Genomic DNA, 20,325 nt, shown 5'->3' with positions numbered 1-20,325 from the left:
ACCACGCTGATATTATTTGTTTCTAAGCTATCTATCCACTTTCAGAGTTGGTTAAGAATGATATATTTGTATAAGCAGATCCCATTCTTAAATTTACCTTTGATATATTTACATATTCAAGCCTTCTACTATATAAACACTTTGAGTATTCTTAGTTTTATTGTCCACACATTAGAGGACAATGTTACTGTACATTGTGACCTTTAGGGGACAGAGCAGAGAAAATGGGATGGGCAAGAAATAACCTCATTCAGCTTTCCAATGTCTCCCATTTCTAACTTACCCTCAACATGAAAGAGTACACGTTGTACACTCCATTTATATGACATTCAAGGACAAGCAAAAGCAAGCTGTAACAAAAACAGGCAATATGAACCAGCCCCTGGGTGAAAATGTCTGGGAAGGAGCATGAGAATTTTTTGGATGAAGATAAGTGTTCTCTGTTCTGACAGCATTGCTGACATAGTGCACTGTCAAATGTATTTGTCAAAACTCTTCAAACTAATGCACTCAGGTTCTGTGCATTCTAACAAATAAAATTAATCCTATATTAAAAAAAATAAATAAAGTGGTTGCTTTCTTTCCACAAAGAGGTCAGTAGCCAACAATAAAAAAATTAGAAGGCTCACAGGGAAAATTAAAAGTTAAAAAAAAAAAAAAAGACAGAGAACATGACAGTTACTCAGCTCAGTAAAAAGAGGGTCCCGTGTGTTACATTCATTACCAATAGCACCTAGCCTCATAGCAGAATTTAATAATCTGTTTTATACATAAAATTCCAAGTATAAAAGAATTATACAAAAAATCAGAGAACTATGCCAAAGACATTAAGAATTTAGACATTTAAAAAAGCATTTATATGGGAGGGGGGACAATGGTAAAATATGTACATAGGTAATAATTTAATTTTAAAAAGTAAAAAAAAATGCATTTAACTGTCTTTTAGATAAAAAATTCTTTATAACTTTAAGGAACAGGAGCTTATAGCTAATTAAAGTTTTTTAAAAATATATTTTAATGATTCTTCACAGAGAGGAAGGGAGAGAAATAGAGTCAGAAACATCTATCAGCTGCCTCCTGCATACCTCCCACTGGGGATGTGCCCGCAACCAAGGTACATGCCTTTGATCAGAACTGAACCTGTGACCCTTGAGTCCACAGGCCGACACTCAATCCACTAAGCCAAACTGGCTAGGGCTAAAGTTTATTTTCAAAATATTTTTTTATAGTTTGATGTCAATCATTTTTCTTTCTATCCTACAGATAACTCATTACACACACACACACACACACACACACACACACAAATATCATATATATGTGTGTGTGTGTGTGTGTGTGTGTGTGTGTGTGTGTGTGTATATATATATATATATATATATATATATAATTTATTTCAAGAATTATCACCTTGTGGTGGGCAGAATAATAGCTCTCCAAAGAGACTGCTACCTAATCCCCGAGACCCTCCAGTGTTACATGACCAAGCAGATTTAGGTTGCTAATCACTGCTCTTATCATAGGGAGATCATCCTAGATTAGGGGTGTCGAACTCAATCAGAGAAGGGGACAAAATCTAAAATCCAGCCTAAATCGTGGGACGAATGGTTTACTGAACAGTCATAAACTGTCATTGTGATGGAAACGCAGTGGAGTGCAGTGATGACAGCGCGGTGCGGGCCACATTGCAAGGCCTGGCGGGACGGATTTGGCCCGCAGGGCCTTGTGTTTGACACATGTGTCCTAGATTATCTGGATAGGTCCAATTTCAGAACAGGCTTTAAAAAAATGTAGAAGAAAATAAAAAAGAGGGGAGGGGAAACATAATACTTTCAACAATAAAGATAAATTAAAAAATAAAAACTTGGAAACAGAAAATGGTTTTTAAAAATGTCAGAGAGATGGCAGTTTGAGAAAGACTTGGCCCAATGTTGCTTGTTCCAAGATGGAGTCACCACAGGCCAAGAACTGCAGACATTCTCTAGAAGCTGAAAAAGGCAAGGAAGCAGTTCTCCCTCAGAACCTTCAGAGCAGCCCCCCAACACCTGCTGTTAGCCCAGTGAGACCTATTTAGAACCTCTGACCTCCGTCACAGTAAAGAAATGAATTTGTGTATAAATATTCATAGATATTTATTACAACACTGGAAAAGTAAGAAGGTATAAATATCTTAAATGCTTCTCAACAGAATGGTTAAAGAAAACACAGCACGTGCATATTACTGAATAGCAAGTACTAAGCAGTTAAAGTTCCATTTATATGTCCTCCCATGTAAAAACCTTCTGAACACATTAAAGAGAAAAAAAGGTTTTAGAATATAGTGTGCCCACATTCTTGACAATAACAGTTTCCATGGCAAAATCACATACAAAATAAAACTTTTTCTCTGTACTTGTAAGAATGTACATGAATTTATTAAGACGTTAGTTATAATGTGAATATAACACTGACAATGGAGAGAGTGGAATCATCATTGAACTGAAAATGACTTTCATTTTATCTGAATTGTCTAAATTTCAAAGAAATGGATTCATATTTCTTCTACCAATTAAAAAATAAGAGAACTTGCAGTTAAAGATGACTGCATAATCAAATTTATCAGTCTCTGTGAAGACCAAACATCCTAAAATTACTAAAAATGTATTTTTTAAAAGGGAATCTATATGTATAAAAACCTAAACAACCGTTACAACCGGCTCGTAGCTATGACGTGCACTGACCACTAGGGGGCAGATGTTCAACACAGAAGCTGCCCCCTGGTGGTCAGTGCACTCCCACAGCCAACCTCTCGCGGTCCCTCTGCTGAGCCAGCTAACCTCCCAAGGTCCCTCCCCCTGGCCTGCCCCAAGTGGCCCGTTCACTGGCCAGGCCGAGGGACCACACCCATGCATGAATTCATGCACTCTAGTAAGCCTATAAAAGGATAGCGAAAATGAAAAACAAAAAAAGCAATACCACTAGACTATTAAAAGAAAATAAATGACTAGTAACTTTAATTGCAGAACGAGGAAAGCAACCTGATTTACATCAAGCACAAGAATTGGCAGGCAGAAAAGAGGCCTAAAAACAGAAATATTCACTGCATGTTGTGTATGAAGCAGTTAAGAGTTTTCCAGCTGTCCTCCTTGACTTCAAGCAAGTAGGCAACTGTTCCTTCGCAATGCTGGCTTTAGACTGTTATTTGGAGAGGGCAAGGTTTTTGCACTTGGGGACAACAGAAGTATATAATGGCAGAGGTACCTACTGAATATGATGATTAAATGAAGGGACCATATTGAGTGTTTATGACTCTCAACTGTCTTCTCATTTTGTTCCTAGAACTTGGTATTAAAAGAAGTATGTTTTCCAGGCCAAGAAAAAGGAGAAATGCCATTTTGGAAAATATGATCAGACCAAGACAGTAATTTAACATGGGTGACCCTACATTCACGGAGAGCTTCCAATCTGCTTTGTTAGTGCCTTAATTTAAAGTATAAGTAACCAGCCATGATCACTAAACATTTGAAGAAAGAACCAAACCAGTGACTGAAAACAATGAGAAAAAGCAACTGGGAAGAAACTGAGTAAAAAAGGAGAAAAAAACATTTATACACACATATGCACACATAAGCACAAATCATTAATATTCTTAGAAAAAATATTATGCCCATAAAAGAAGAATAGAATATATAGGGGGGGGAAACCAATCTTTTTTAAAAAGCTCTTGGAAATTAAAAAATGATAGAAACAAACAAAAATCCACTAGAGTACTAGAGATCAAAATTGGGGGGAGTCCCCCAAAAAGAAAAAGCAAAGACAAAAGATAAAGAAAAAGATAAAAAGATAAAGCAAAGGAACAACTCTGTATAAGGCAACAAGGTGGAAGAAGTAAACAGTGGGAGTTATTAAGGAACTGAGAGTTAAGGTGACAAGTGCACTGTGTCTGAAAAAGTGCTATACTGGATAAGAAATCTGGAGAATTCCAAATCCAGACCTTAGAGCTCTGAGATTGGAGGGTATCAAAGCCCCAGCCAATGTAGTGAATTGCTTTATCAAATGCCAAGTCATCCAGGTTGCCTGAGATACAGTAAATCATACAGTAACTATAAGAATGCTAAGTTTTTCAGATTCTGCCCTGGAGAAGTAGCTTGCACTAACTGGCCAGACTTGACTTCTCTCTAACCATCACACCCATCTCCAACCACCAACACAGCACATTCAGATTGAGTAAGAATATCTTGCAGCACATTCAAATATTTATAAAAGAAGAACTATTAAACACAGCATAATTTTATTTCTAAGACAATTTTATAATTGTCCCAATTTGTATAGTCCACATTATATCTATTTGCTTTGGTTCAAAATTCAGTTTACATGTATTTTCTTTATGCAAATAAAACACATTTCTTTTTGGAGCAGTAAGTTTTTATATATGATTTTAAAAAACAATAATTTGGTAATCAAGAACCTTGTTATCAAATACATTTTGAAGAACAGTTTTTGGAATGTGGCTGGAAATGTGCTTTAAACATAACTCAAATATTTAGGGGAGACTCTTAGAAATAAAACACATATAAAAACTAAAACTAAGATTTTTGATTACTTTTGCAAAAGCTGAGAAGTTGAAAAGAGGAAAGTATATGGTCTTCTTGAAGAGGAGGATGTGGAGTGGCGTCTGAGTCTTGAATGCTTTCATTTTTGATAGAGAGGTTCAAGTGTTGGTTAAAAATATATGGTATAATGTAGCTATATAAATTTCTTTAATCCTCATAAATCTACAAAGTAAGTATTCTTACCTTGATCTTAGAGATGAGAAAAGTAAGGTGTAAGATATAAAGAGGTTAAGTAACTTACTTAAGAAGTAAATGGACTAAACCCAGGAAACTCGACCTGAAGACCCAAGCTCTTCCCATGTTAAGAGAATGCAGCCTAAACACAGGCATCCCATCTCATGCTCAGTGACTGCTCTCTCGTTAGGCACATGGCTTAAAGTGTGCAAACCAGCGTCCTTCTGTTGGAAAGGGTGCAAAATAGTCCCTTCAGGCCTCTCAGATCACAGGTGAAGAAAATAGCAATGACCTACAGGCCACCAGCTTAAAGAAGGTCTACAGAACTCAATAGAAAGGGACAAAACTAGGTAAAATGCCAAAGGAGACCAGGCAGTGGGTGTGGGTACGTTCAGAACTGCTACGTTTCAACTCCAGGAACCTTGACCTTGATTCCTCCACTTGTTCCTTCAATTCCGTGAGCTACCTTTAGGTCCTAATAACTTGAGACAATATAGTATTTGTCCACTTAATGCTATTTTGAGCTGTGTTTCTATCATTTGCAACTGAAAAAGTCTTAAGATTCTCTGACCACAATGCAATACTAAAAATAACAAAAACAGCAAATTTACCACCTAAAAATGTTAAAGTTACACTTTTAAAAAATGCACTAAGAAGAAAAATACAAAATTAGCTTTACAAATGAGAAACTAAGGGTTAAGAGCAGAGCTAATGAAATAAAAATAATAAAACTACTAAAATTCTTTGTTCAAACCAAGAGCTGACTTAGAAACAAATTACATTCCAACAAAAATTAGGATATACAAGATGGTCAGAATTTATTAAATTCAAACGATGAGATGTACTCTTCTTTGACATACTAAGTTTCTTATTGTTAAAAAAAAAAAAAAAAAAAGGGGGAGCACTGAATAGAATAATGATTCTGACAGACATTACTCAAAATTCAACTACCCATGAAAGCAGGAATATACACTGAGTGGCCAGATTATTATGACACATCTGTACTTCGTTGGGCCACCTTTTGCTTTCAATACTGTGGCGATTCTTCTTGGCACTGACTCCATGGGATGTTGAAAGGTGATGCGAGGAATCTGACACCATGCCTGATGAAAAGCCTTGTCCAGTTCTGTGAGATTTGATGGTTGTGGTACCAGCCACCTGATGGTTCTTTTAACTTCGTCCCACAAATGCCCAATTGGATTTAGATCTGGTGATTGTGGGGGCCACTTAAGCAAGGTAAAGTCTCCCTCATGTTCTTGAAACACCACCGTGCATGGCACATTGTCTTGTTGGAAGAAGCCATCTCCATTGGGATATGCCGTCAACATGATTGGATGAACTTGATCAGCAATGATACTTAGATATGTTGTGCTACTCAGACATTTTTCCACAAGAATTAAAGGACCCAAATCATGCCAGGAAAACATGCCCCAAACCATAACACTGCCCCCAACAGCTTGAAGGGTTGTATTCATGCAGGCTGTGGGTTGCATGCTTTCATGTTGTTTCTCCCAGAAATTCTCACTCTGCCATCTGCATGATGCAACTGGAAACGTGATTTATCAGACCACATGACTTTTTTCCAATGCTCGAGTATCCAATCCTTGTATTCCTGTGCGAATTGGAAATGTTTTATCTTGGTAACTGCAGACAGCAAAGGTATTTGAACAGGCCTTCGGCATCCATATCCCATACAATTCAGCATTGAACTATAATAATTTGCCTACAAATGTCAGGTGGTCATAATAATCTGGCCACTCAGTGTATATCCTATTTCTTCCGACAGCACTTAGCAAAGTAGTTCTCATTAAATATTTGAGTAAATTTTGGAATACTGAGCAGTCATTTTAAAAGATCATGTTATAGCCCGGCTGGCATAGCTCAGTGGTTGAGCATCGACCTATGAACCAAGAGGTCACAGCTCAATTCCCAGTCAGGGCACATGTCTGGATTGCAGGCTCAATCCCCAATGTGGGGTGTGCAAGAGGCAGCTGATGAATGATCAGAATTTTTGGAATTCAGCTAATGCAATTTTTGGAGGAAAATTTATAACTTTAAAGTCTTATATTAGAACATCAAAAATGTATAAAATCAAAACATACAGAATGAATGCCTCAAATTTTGAATCTAAAACTAATGTGTGTGCATGTGGGAGTAAACAGTGTGAGGCAAAAGTAGGTTTACAGTTCTGAGTACATGAGACAGTTTATTTTTGCATTATTACTTACTAGAGGCCCGGTGCATGAAAATTAATGTACTGGAGAGGGGGTCCTTCAGCCCAGCCTGCCCCCTCTCACAGTTTGGGAGCCCTCAGGGATGGAAGGCAACCCAGAGATCAGGGGAGGTGATGCCCATCACATCTGTTGCTGCCACTGCCAGCAGCACAAGCCTCGGCTGGCCCTGGCTTGCCTGCACCTTGGGCCAGTCCTGGGCAGCAGGGGAGCGGGGGACTCCAGAGGCAGGCAGGCCCGGCCTTGCCACATGCCTGCCGCCCCAGTGGGGCTGAGGGAACTGGGCACCACCATCTTTGAGGGCATGGCAGTCAATTAGCATATTCCCTTTTTATTGGCTGTGGATGCCACCATCTTTTGTGATAGTATGAGGGTCAATTAGCATATTCCCTCTTTATTAGGTAGGATTATTGTACTAGAGGTCCAGAGCATGAAATTCCTGCTTGGGGGGAAGGGGGAGAGGAGGAATACCTCAGCCGAGCCTGCAACCTCTCCTATCTGGGACCCCTTGAGGGATCCCAAGGATTGGGCCTAAACCAGCAGTCAGACAACCCTCTGACAATCCTGGATCACTATCCTAATCGCTCACCTGCCTGCCTGCCGTCCTGGTCACCCCATGCCTGCTTGTTCAGTCATTTGTTGTCCCTCACTAAGCACCCTGCCAGCCTGCTTGTAGGCAGCCATCTTGTGATAGTGTGAAAGTCAATTTGCATGTTACCTCTTTATTAGATAGGATTATTTTCCTTCCAAACAACTATAACCTACTTTTGCTCCTTCCTATATATCTGTATCCATATCTATATCTATAAAAAGTAGACATCAATATTTTTATTCTGGTAATCAGATTACAAGTCATTTTCAGTTGTTTTTTTTTTGTATTTTAATTTACTCTAATGAACAAATACTTTTAAAATTAAAAAATATTTTCCTTCTGTTTCAATTCTAATTTCTGGCCTCCTACTCTGCCTGACTCTTCAAGTTCTTGCTCCCCAGAATTTCATGCTTGCTCTTCAATTTATAGCCATCCCTTAGGAATCTTACTTTTTGGCTTCACTTATCATCTGCAAATTGACAATTTCTCAATTTTTTTGTAGTGTCCCAAATTAAAGACTCATATTTCCTTCCTACTGTTTAATGATGCTTCTAGATGGGAAATCCTATAGCCACTCAAAGTTTAACAGGCCTAAAAGAACTCATTATCATTTCTAAAACTTGCTCATCCCTTCTGTATTGTTAGTATTGATAAATGACCTCACTATGCACTCAGGTTTGCAATCCTATCAATTAATTCTACCTAAGAAATCTCAATGAAATTCAACTTTTCCTCTCCCTCACCAATTGCCATGATTTCAATTTAGGCATCCACTAACTATATTATATAGTAAAGTGGTGATATGCAAATTAACCCTAACGCCCCCACAAGATGGTTGCCTATAACCAGGCCAGCAGGGGGGGATTAGTGAGAGACAACCAAAGGACTGAACAAGCAGGCTGCATGGGGCGACCAGGCCAGCAGTGGGGCTAGTAAGGGACAATGAAAGGACCGAATAGCAGGCTGCGTGGGGCTACCAGGCTGGCAGGGGGGTTCGTGAGGGACAACCAAACGACTGAACAGTAGGCTACGCGTGGCAATCAGGCCGGAGCGGGTGAGGCCATGAGGAGTGACCAGGCCAGCAGGGGGGGGGACAGTTAGGGGCGACCAGGCCAATCGAGCGCGACAGTGGGGATAACCAGGTTGGGGGAGGGGGGAGTAGTTTGGTGCTACCAAGCTAGCAGGGGAGCAGTTGGGGGAGACCTGGCCTGTAGTGGGGGGGCAGTTAGGAGTGACCAGGTCAGCGGGGGGTAGGGAGGGGGCGCAATTAGGGAGACTAGGCAGGCAGGAAAGTGAGCGATTAGGACCCAGCAGTCCAGGATAATGAGAGGGATGTCCAACTGCCAGTTTAGGCCTGATCCAAACTGGCAGTCGGACACTGTAGAGAGCGCCTGGGAAGGCACACAAGCATTTCTTTAATTATTGTCAACTGAATCCAGTGGCATTGGCAGAGCCCTGTCCTGGAAACACACCTTGCCAGAGGCAGGAGTGTTGTCAGCCTGACCTTCAGCCCAGGCACCAGGGAATGGGTTTCATTATCTAAATCCAGTCAAGCACCAGGAACAAACAGAAGTGACAATTACAAAGAATGTTCATAATCTCCTTTGTCTTGGGCTTTAGTAAAATTTCCTGGGTTTCGCTGTATAAAATAAACAAGATGGATTGGCTCTGGATCCATCTCTCCATCAGAGGTCAGTGGTCCTATACAGTCCCTGCTTTCCCTACTGTATTTGTGTGTCTCATTTTCTCAATCCCCCATCACCCCTACTCAGGAACCAGACCGCTGTCTAGCCACGCTGGATGCGGAGAAGAGAGAAACATTTATAGGACATCCCCCAAGGGGTCCCAGATTGGGGAGGGTGCAGGCTAGGCTGAGGGGACCCTCCCCACGCCCGTGCACAAACTTCATGCATCGGGCCTCTAGTATTCTAAAGAAGTTCTAGCTTATCTTCCTGGTACCACTCTCCCCTCTTAACAAGTATTGTATACAACTTTCAAGGCTGAGCACTATACTTCTTGGAAAGCTGCTACCCACCATTAACTGACAGTGATGGTACCCTTGGCCTGATCATGACTTACCCTGCTTTTAAACTTGGTAGGGTTAAACAACTTAAGAGTACTATAAAACCCTTCTGCAATTGGTCCAAACCTATTTTTCAAGTTTCATGTTCTAATCATTCCTCCTTGCACCTTACAATCTAGAGACATTTAAATCTTTAGTATACTCTATAAAAATCTGAGACATTTGTGGGTGCTTCCTTGAATCTGTAGTATCCTTTCTGCATCAAACTTCTAAATGCTTCAAAACAGTTCAAATGTTCCTTGCTCTGGAAGTAATCTTTGTCTGCTAGACAATGATACCCTACAAAGCACTGTTAGTAGTCCTATTATAGCACCTGTATATAACAATCTCAACCCAGAGCTGAGCAAGACCAGGAAGCAGCCCCATATTAGTACCCCTAACAACACAATGCCCAGCCCCAAAGGGGATCAATTCCTGTTTACTAAACTAACACCACACACATCATTACTTTTTCAAAGTGAATAAAAACAGAGTTTGAAATCAGAACAGTTGTATGTTTAGCTGGTCAATAAGTCTATAATCTATGTGGCGGACAGACTGTGTTTGTCCACACTGATCCCTGCCTTTCTGTCTTGAGTGTGAATAGGACCAGTGAATTGCTTCTAACCAATGGGCTGCGTGTGATCACTTCTACATCCTAGCCTATATAATAAAAGCCTAATATGCTGTGTCCGACTATTCATCTATTCCTTTGACCGTTCGACCAGTTGCTATGATGCTCACTGACAACTAGGGGCAGATGCTTCAACCAGTGGGTTAGCTTGCTGCTGGGGTCTGGCCAGTCAATCGGGACTAGGCTAGATGGGCTAGACACACCTGGAGCCCTCCCACAATCCCTCCCTCATCCCAATTATGCACTAGGTGGGTCCCTCGGCATAGACTGTGCCCTCTCACAATCTGAGACCCCTCAGAGGATGTTGGAGAGCCAGCTCCAGCCCAATCCCCACAGGCTAGGCCGAAGGACCCCAGCAGTACTCTAGTATTCACATAAGAAAAGAGTGCAGCACCAGCTCACCCTGCTAGGTGCTCTCCCTCGCTGTGTTTGAAGAAGCAAGCTGTCCCGAGCTTTAAAACTATGAAGAAACGAGTTCTACCAACAACCTGAGGGAGAGAGGGAGCTTGGAAGCAGACCCAATCCCCATTGAGTCTCTAGATAACAATCCAAGTTCTGGCCAACACCTTAATTACATTCTTGCAGAGAATCTACGTTAAGCTGCACCCAGACTCCTAACTCAAAGAAGCTATGAGATAAATATATGCTGTTTTAGGCAGCTAAACTTGTAGTAATTTATTAAGTATCACACAAACTAACACAAGGTATTTTTGAGCCTTTTATTCATACAATGGGCATGTTTTCCCCAATTTCTAAACTGTTAAGTATAAAACAAACTTAACTCATTAGTTGATGCCAGTCAAGTACATGGAAAATTAAAACATTTAGAAAGTACTTTGCTACATAAAGCAGTTTCTATACTTCTCTTTTAACCTATTTACTAAATATAACCATTTGTATTTATACCCAGTATATAAAACAAATATAACATTAAGGCAATTCTCCTTAAAGACACAAGCTGGTATCTAATTAATGTTATTGGTAACCAGGAAATAAGAACCTATTTACTAGTTACCAGGCAAAACAATCATATTGAAGGGGGCAAGGGGACTTGCTGGAGACACTATCTATAGGTGAAACAGCAGAGCTCTTAGTGGCTTCGCAGCCAGCAGAGCATCAACCGTACTTAGGCCAGGCAGCTCCTATCAGATGATGTCCAGTGCAACACAAACACGCCTCCCAGCAGCCCACCATCCACCTTGCACTGTCAAAACATTCCCAAAGCCGAAACTTAGCTTCCACACTTTAGCATTTAAAGAAGGCATAAAACACACAGTATCGCCTAGAGTTTAAACTATGTGGAATTACAAGTGAAAAACACAAATTATCAGAGTTGTTTTGGGGGAGTGATGAGTTATCATTAAAAGTGTCATTTTCTTCTATCACACCCTTAAAAGTCTTCAATTGAATAAAAGAACATTCAAGAATAGGAAGTAGATTAATCACAATAAACCCACATCTGTCTTGAAGATTAAGATAAATAAATCTGCCTAAAAATACAGATTTTATTTGACATATTCAGTTTTGAGATAATCCACATTCCTTCCATATAAAGAAGCTTGTTTCTTAGATAACAGGTGGCACCTGAATTACAATCAGCCTACTGAAATACTCAGGAGCACACCACACCCAAACAAACTCAAGCCAATCAGGAAGAAGTCAAAAGCAATCCAGTCCCACCGGTTAATAGTCTAGATTAATTCATTTTACATTTTCACTCTCAGACTCATGAATATTAGAAACCCACATGATTTCTTTAGAAATAATCTCTGTTCACTGGTATATTTTTATAGTGCAATTTAGCTCCCTCATCCTTACTGGATCTTAAAGACTGGATATTACCACCCATAATAATTACCTTGATGAACACTAGCAACTTGACAGCAGAAAAAAATGTAGACATAAAATAAAGCAAAAAAATTCTGTGATTTTTAAATAGTAGACTATTACCTTAAGACCTGTTGTAAACAAAAGTGATAGACAAGAGAAGGCTTTTGTTCACTTTAATACTATTATACTCAGCAGTTTGAAACTAACAACAACAACAAAAAACAACAACATAAACACAAGAAAAACATACCTCACCTAAAAACTCCTGTATGGTCCAGCCGATGTGGCTCAGTGGTTGAGCATTGGCCCATGAACCAGGAGGGTCTGGTTCGATTCCCAGTCAGGGCACATGCCCAGATTTCAGGCTCCATCCCCACTAGGGGGATTGCAGGGGGATCGCTGATCAATAATTCTCTGTCATCGATATTTCTATCCCTCTCTCCCTTCCTCTCTGAAATCAATACAAATATATTCAACAAAAACAAAAAACACTCCTGTTTGTATTATAATAACATTCTGATGTTTTATCCAACAACTCAGTTCTAGGAAATGTCTGTAAACTAAGACATCTCTATTAAGCACCTCTCTCTCTCTAAACAGAGAGAATTACAGAAGTGTACATCACCAAAATACATGTCCAAGAGAGAGCAAAACAAACCAACACAGAACACCTCATTTAATTTGGTAATTCATTATGATGGAATCGAAACAATTTACCTTGCTAAAACTAACAAATTTTAAAAAACAAACATATAATAGTACTGGTTTAGGTTTTTCTTTTCTATAAATTATCTGACAGCCCATAAGAGAATAATTCTGAATCTTATTAGTATCAATTCTCCTTATTAGGAGATATTAATGCAAACATCAGTGAAAATAAGTTTTATAGAATTACAGTAATAAATTTCCACTAATTCAGAAATATTCCTTTATTCATTACTCAGATGGAGTTACTTTATATATGCACATTTGTACACTTTGTAACCGAATAAACATTAATTCTATAATACATACTAAAAATTAAATCAATGTGAAATATAGTCAAGTCTAATTTCTAAATAAGAATTATCATCTGGCTCCCTAAACCTCAGGATAATGAGAAATATGGTTCTATAGAGTTTCCCTGACAAACTCATCCACTGAAATAGAGGTAAAAATCTCACTGAAGCAAATGTCACTGGAAAGATTTGGTGTATTCTATCTTCTGGTCTCAAGTAGGACTTAAGGTACAAGCACTTAGCAAGTTTTTCAAGAATCCTCCTAAATGCATAGAAGAAAAAGTTAATTGCATACAATAGATGCCTTAGGTCATTAGTGCTGATTCTCTACAAAGACCTAATTAAGAAAGACTGCCACACGTTCCTCACTGTTTTGCTGCTAGGCCCAATTACCCTAAACACAAAAGTACTAAAAAAAAGCTAAACATAAAAATCTAGGGACTTAGATAAGAAAATAGATGAGTGCTTTACCTCTCTAACTTTCAGGAACTAGGTCTTTTTCATTTGCTAATTTACTATGACTTAATAGCATGGGTGCCAACTATTTGTCCTCTGCTCTGACTGGAATGCATTTACTTTAAGAAAATAAACCCATAGATATACTTTGTTAAAGGATATTAGACCTTTAAAAAAAAAAAAAAAAGACAGTAATCAGTATACTAAAGAAATAAGAACTATTAATTTGACAAGCCTTTTCCTTCTTCCCCTTCTTTAGCAAGCTTTAAACATACATCTTTTGATCATCCTAACTGCTAAATACAAGTTTTCATTTAATAAAGAAATATTTTTAAAACCAGCTATCTTTTATTGTTGTACTAATCTCCCATTCTCAAGAAACTGGCTTTTCTTATTCCTCCATGTGGTGATTACAGTACCTTCAACTGCATTTATTAATTTATTATACTCAAATCAAAAGAAGGAAAACACTAGTTCTTTAAAAAAAAAAAACAAATTTTTTAAACTGGCCCAATTTTAGGAAGCATTAAGAACTTTTATTTACATAGCAAAATGACTTTATAACAAGTTATTGAAATAAGGTAAAGAGTTGTTTTATACTGACTGTGCAAAGCAGTACTGAAAAGATGGAAAAAAACTAAACATGACATTCCCATCTTTAATTTATGCCAACGTGAAGGCTGACAGCACAGAACATCAGCACAGAGAGCTAAATTACATTATTGGACATCCCACTTTACCAACTGTCTACTCAAATTTCTCACGTTTATAAACATGAATAAAAAAGGCACAGAAATGGAGGGGATGGTGTGTGCAGTTTATCTGTGCTCAGTTGTGGATGTTATATCAAGATACATAATGCAATGAGATGGGAATGTTTACCTCCTACGGCATCTCTAACCAGACTTAACCCCTTTCCCCCTCCCCCCTGAACTGGGAAGAGAGGGGTGTCTTGATTCATTTCCTGTAACTGTTCCGAGGTAGCGAGGATCACCCTAAAACATAACTGAACAATTCCAACTCATTTTCCTCAAACCAAGTGCCCCCTTCCTGCCGTTCCTGCATAAAAACACATCACTTTGCTACTAAAAATTTCCATTTCTCACAAGTGACTTTTCCTGAACTCAAGTCAACACTGCTCTGCGCCTAGGCTTCCCTCTGCACCTTGTGGGCAGAGCTGTGACAATTACCAGTCCCTCCCCTTAAACCGTTTTCAGTGTCTCAGATGCTGTCCCAATGGAGCAGGACTCCCGCGGACCAGCATATAAAGCAGAAGTTTACGGGGGCTAACACACACACTTCCCATGAATACGTCCATCCCATCCGAGTGTGCACAGTAGGTGGGACTGTTTGCAAACTTAAGCATTCGTTTCAGATTAACCACCACCCAAAGGAGATCGTTCCCTCCGCTTCCAAATACTCGAGTTTAGGTGAGACCCTCTGACTTCTGGCCTTTCAACGCCGCTCGCCACTCGAGTCCCAAGATAGAAACTACATTTTGCAACGGGTCTTCTGACTTCCTGATACCAAAACCCACAGGCACCAGGACTGCTGCTGCGTCCGGGCGGTTATAAAACACCATTTGCTCCTTTCACCTTCCGGGGGGTGAGGCGGGTTGGGGAAGCGAGGGCTCCCCGGGCAGGGGAGCCGCGGGGAGGTAAGGGTCCCCCGTGGTTAAGAAAAGCAAACACGCCGGGGTCTGGCCGGGCGGCGGGCGTCCCGAGGGTTAAGGGGCGACCTTCCTGCCGGGAGGCTGGCCCGGCCCGCGGCGCCCGGGCTGAAGGAGAAAAGGAGAAGGCAAACACACGTGCCGCCGCGGGAGCCGGGGAGGGGGGCAGGGAGGGAGGACGGAGGGGGAGAAAGGGGGGGCCGTACCTCCAAACAAGTGCGGCGAGAGGTGAGCCGGGAGTGAGCCGATGACCAGGCGCGGCCCGCCGGGGCCCCCGCCCGCCGGCCGGTCCCTGCCGCCGCCGCCGCCGTCCTCCGGGCTGCTGTGCACCGAGTCCTGCGAGCCGTACTGGCCGCCGCTGCTGTGGGGGATGCTGAGGGAGGACTGCGCGGCGCGGGCCCCCGGCGCCCCGGCGCCCCCGGCCCCGCCGAGAGAGCGGCTGCGCGAGGCCGCCGGGGCCGCCGCGGCGCCGCCCGAGGCGCCGGGCTGGTGCGCGCCCGGCCCCGGAGCCGGGAGCCTCCCGGCGGCCGCGGCCCGCGCCCCGCCGCCGCCCGCGGTCCCATTGGCGCCGCCGCCGCCGCCGCTGCCGGAAGGTACGTCGGAGCCCGAGTACGCGCGGGTGCGGCCGTTAGCGGCGGCCGGGCCGCTCTGCTTGGCGCCCATGGCCGCCCTGCCCCGGGCCGGGCCCGCGCGCAGCGCCCGGAGCGCCGGGAGGGCGGGGGCGAGCGCGGGAGCGGGAGGGCAGGGCCGGGGCGCCGCGGCCGGCCCGCCGGGGAGCCCGCACGTCCAGGGCCTCTGCCCGGCGCCCCGAGGGGCGGCCGGCGGCCGGCGCGCTCTCCTTCTGGCGGGGACGGCGGGCGCGGGAGGCGCGGAGAGGCGGGAAGGGAGACGGTCCGGGCTGGCTCGCTCGCTCCTCGCTCCGGGGGCGGGAAGGGCGGCTCAGGTGGCGGTCCGGCTGCCGCTGGTTTCGGTTCTGCCGCGCCGCGCCGGGCTGCTGCCGCTCTCTGCCGCCGCCGTGCTCTGCGCCGCGGGCCTCGGCACCGCCTCCTCCCGGGCGGCCCCCGCTACCGCCGCCGCCATCCTCCGGCTCGCACGGCGGCTCGCGGCTGAGTGGGAGGCGCCCGCCCACACTCCGCCGGGGCCACCTTCCTCCTCCCCCAGCCGCCCAGCTGTTATTAACGGAGAACGAGGAAAAACGGGCGGCGCGTGAGGGGAGGGATGGCGAGGAGTCAAGAACAGCGGCGCGCGCTTCCCGGCAACGGCCGCCGCCGCCGCCGCGCCGCACAACCCCGGGGAAGGAGGGGCGGGGGGCGGTGTGGCCCACGAGGGGCGTCCGGGAGGGGAGGAGGCGGCCGAGCCTGGAGCCGGAAGGCCGGGGAGCCTCGCGGGTCCTGGGTGAGCCGGGGCCCCTGTGTTTGGGTCGCACGCGGTGGCCCCGCCCCCTCGTGCCGCGCCGCGCCGAGGATTGGCTCCAGCCGCCCTGGCCCCGCCTTCTCCAGCCGAGGCCTCCGCGCCCCGGTCCCGCCCCCATAAGGTACCGCGGTGTGGTAGGTGCTGCCTCCCCGAGGGTCCGGTGATGGACAGGTCCCGAGCCCCGCCCTCCCCCCGCCCCCCGGAACGCGCCCCCTCCTCCACCGCGGGGCCCACGCCGATTGGTGGGATTCAGCCCCTCCGGGCACCAACCAAAAGGCGGCCCCTCCTCCCGCACGTGGCCACGCGATGCAGAGTGTGTCCCCTTCACCTTTTCCCGGCTGGAAATGGCAGGAGCCTGTCCCCTCCGCCGAGCCAATCAGTTTGTGTGGGTGTTACGTTCCTTGTGGGTGTTATTAAGTGAGTGTGTCTTTTATTTGAGACAGAAGATCGGCAGTGCTGATGGTAAAAACTAAGAACAGTGGGAACAAAAGAAACAGGGAGGCAGAAGGCAACTTAATCTGAATCAGCCCTGTCCGATCAAACACTCGGACCTGGGAGGGAAGAAGCGCATTGTTGGAGGAACTAAGGATAATCCAGCTTGACCTTCAGTTGCAGGACAAGAACCCTGGTGTAGAGAAAGCTGCACCCGATTTAGGAGACCTTGGGTCTAGGTCTGGGACCAAATTAAGTTACTATATTGAGCAAGTTATTTTGCCTTTTTTTTTACTTTAGTTTCCTTTCTGGGGTATTTAAATATAAATCCCTAGGGCGCTCGCAGCTTAGAAATCCGATAATTCCTCTAAAAAGGAATTTTTTAAATATATTTATTTCAGAGAAGAAGGGAGAAGGGGAGAGAGAAACACCAATGATGAGAGAGAATCATTGATCAGCTGCCTCCTGCATGCCCTGGACTGAGGATCCAGCCAGCACATCCCAGGCATGTGCCCTGACTGGGAATGGAACTGTGACCTCCTGGTTCGTAGATCCATGCTCAACCACTGAGCCACGCCCACTGGGCTAGAATGAAACTTATTAAAATTACCTGTGACCTAGTATCTTGGTAGTAGAACATGGCTACATGTCTAGTGACCAGCCTGCTCTAACCCTCCCCTTTTGAAAATGCCTAAAGTGTTCTCTATGCGAAAATAATAGCAACTGTTTTTTTTTGTACAAACTACAGAAATAAATTTTTAAAAAGTTTCCATGCCTGTAAGGTCATTTATGTAATGATTTTCATCACTTTGAAGTATGAGAATCAAGTTTTTAAACAAGAGAAGAATATATATACAGATAGATATATAGGGGTGGGCAAAAGTAGGTTTACAATTGTTCGCATGAAAATAATACAATTAATAAATAAGAATACAAGAATAAACTTAATGTCCTTACAACTATACTTTTGCCCACCCCATAAATACATTGTGTATATGTGTGTAAATATATCAGATACCAGTGAAATATATATCTCTAAGTACATATTTATATTCATATATGTATGTACATGTATATACACACACACATATACATCCTGTTTATGAGCTTACTGAAACCAACATTTACTTGTTAAGCAGAGAAATGTTAAAAAGGCCAAAGTGGTTAGCAACATGACAAGCTGCTATTCAAGAAGGTATTTAGTGATTTGATTTGGTTTACCTTTTACTAAATGAGGCCTTCATTGTAAAACTCTGGCCCAGCAGTAAATTGTTTCCAATATCCTAAGAACCTACTGCTACTAGAAAAAATTATAAACACCGATTTTCAAAAAGGAGTAAAGGACTTTTGCAAGTCCTCAGGGAGCTAACAGCTGGTAAGTGAGAGTTTCACAGTCATCTTCACACATACATTTATGAAGCACACCCCATTCATCAGTTAAAACTAATAAATGGAAAGATAACAATAAAACCTGATGACTCTTAGCTATATTCAGATTTATGTTATGCTGTATCACGTCCAAACTTGGCTGGTTTTGTCACTTTTCCCCAGATGGTAATTACACCTTACATGTGCTCTACATTTATTCCTAACTAGGAACAAAAAACCTTTATAGTGCCAGGTGTCCTGCATTCACACCACTCACAACAATTGAAATGTTACATTTCTTTAATTTATTCCCATGCCTAACAAGACTGTAAATTTCATGGCGGCGTGGAAAGAGTGTGTTTTTTCAATCACCGGTGCTTGGCACACAGTAGCCTGCAGGTAAGTATTGGTTGAGTAAATGAGTGGTGAGAAGACCACTTACAGGCTGAATGTTGGATGTAAGGGATAGAAATTGGATTTGTAGTGGTCATTCACTCAGTGTGTTCTGTGTTAGTGCGAGGCACAGCACAATATCAGGGTACACTAAGCTACACAGGGGGCAAACCCCTAAACCTCAGGGCTGTGATGCCACAGAAGCACAAGGCAAGGTCCGTTAGTACACCCTCTCATCTCTGTCTAAAAGGTGCCCCTACTTGCAGGGCAATCCTGAGTGTCTCTTCTGCAAGTGGTGACTCAGGAACAAATGCTCTTACCAGTTGCCTAAGTAGGCCCCTGGAATTCTGGTCCTTCACTAGATCCTGCGCACCTGGCTGGCTAAAGGAAAAAGGCCAAACCTCCTTCTCACAATCCACTCACATGGTCTAACCCAGTGGTCAGCAAACTCATCAGTCTACAGAGCTAAATATCAACAGTACAACGATTGAAATTTCTTTTGAGAGCTGATTTTTTAAACTTAAACTATATAGGTAGGTACATTGTTATTTACTTAATTAGGGTACTCCTTCAATCACGCTGTACACGTGCCCACACGTGGTATTTTGTGGAAGAGCCACACTCAAGGGGCCAAAGAGCAGCATGTGGCTCGCGAGCTGCGGTTTGCCGACCACTGGTCTAAGCTAACTGCAGAGGGGTCAGGAAATGTGGTTTTAGGAGTGCTTCCCAGGAAGAGAAGGAAAGAATTTTGGCAAGCACATGGCAAGCATGCCTTTTGCCACACACAAAAGAACTGTTGTCTGACTGTCAAATATCTACGGTAAATATTAAATCTTAGTAAACATTTTACAATAAAAATTGTTATATGAAAAATGTATAACAGTTACTAAGCCATCAAAGTGTAGTTTTAAGAAAACTAATTTGTGTGTGTGAGAGAGTGGAACAGCTAGATTCTATTTGCTTTAAATTGTGTTCCTAGCAACACCATCTAGCACAACTCTTAATTCAGACGTTTAGATCAGTGGTCCTCAAGGGATATTCCACACCATCGGGATCTGCATTGCCAAGGAACTTGTCAGAAAGCGGATATTCCGGCCCCACCCCACACCTACTGAATTAATGGTTCTTGAACAAGCCCTCTGAGAGATTCTGACACATGCTAATGTTTGAGAGCCACTGTTGTATGTAATCACTGATTAGTTTCAAAACAGAATATCATATTACAGCGTGATCATCATTTTGATTAAATGCCCTATTCGCCAAAACTGGTGTTGCCCAGTCGATAGATCATCGGCCTGCGGACTGAAAGGTCCCAGGTTCAATTCTGGTCAAGGGCATGTACCTAAGTAGCGGGCACATCCCCAGGTGGGGGTGTGCAGGAGGCAGCTGATGGATGTTTCTCTCTCATCGATGTTTCTAACTCTCCCTCTCCCTTCCTCTCTGTAAAAAATCAATAAAATATAATAAATAAATATTTTAAA

General features: G+C 43.2%; 1 protein-coding gene across 5 annotated transcripts in view; it reads right to left on the bottom strand.

Annotated features, from left to right (window-relative positions):
* ZNRF2 (zinc and ring finger 2) overlaps positions 1 to 15,904 on the bottom strand; it is a 61,580-nt gene extending 45,676 nt beyond the window's left edge. For all 5 annotated transcript variants that reach the window (XR_004990679.2, XR_004990680.2, XM_036453762.2 and 2 more), the window contains exon 1: positions 15,445 to 15,904. Coding sequence is in view for 3 of the 5 variants with exons in the window: in XM_036453762.2 (XP_036309655.1) it covers positions 15,445 to 15,901 (457 nt within the window). In the remaining 2 variants the exon portion in view is untranslated. The remainder of the gene's footprint in view (positions 1 to 15,444) is intronic.
* Positions 15,905 to 20,325: the final 4,421 nt, after the last annotated feature.

The sequence above is a fragment of the Pipistrellus kuhlii genome, unplaced genomic scaffold (assembly GCF_014108245.1).
Source record: "Pipistrellus kuhlii isolate mPipKuh1 unplaced genomic scaffold, mPipKuh1.p scaffold_m20_p_26, whole genome shotgun sequence".
Taxonomy (NCBI): domain Eukaryota; kingdom Metazoa; phylum Chordata; class Mammalia; order Chiroptera; family Vespertilionidae; genus Pipistrellus; species Pipistrellus kuhlii.
Note: the sequence above shows the minus strand (reverse complement) of the source record. Positions and strands in the feature narration are given on the sequence as shown.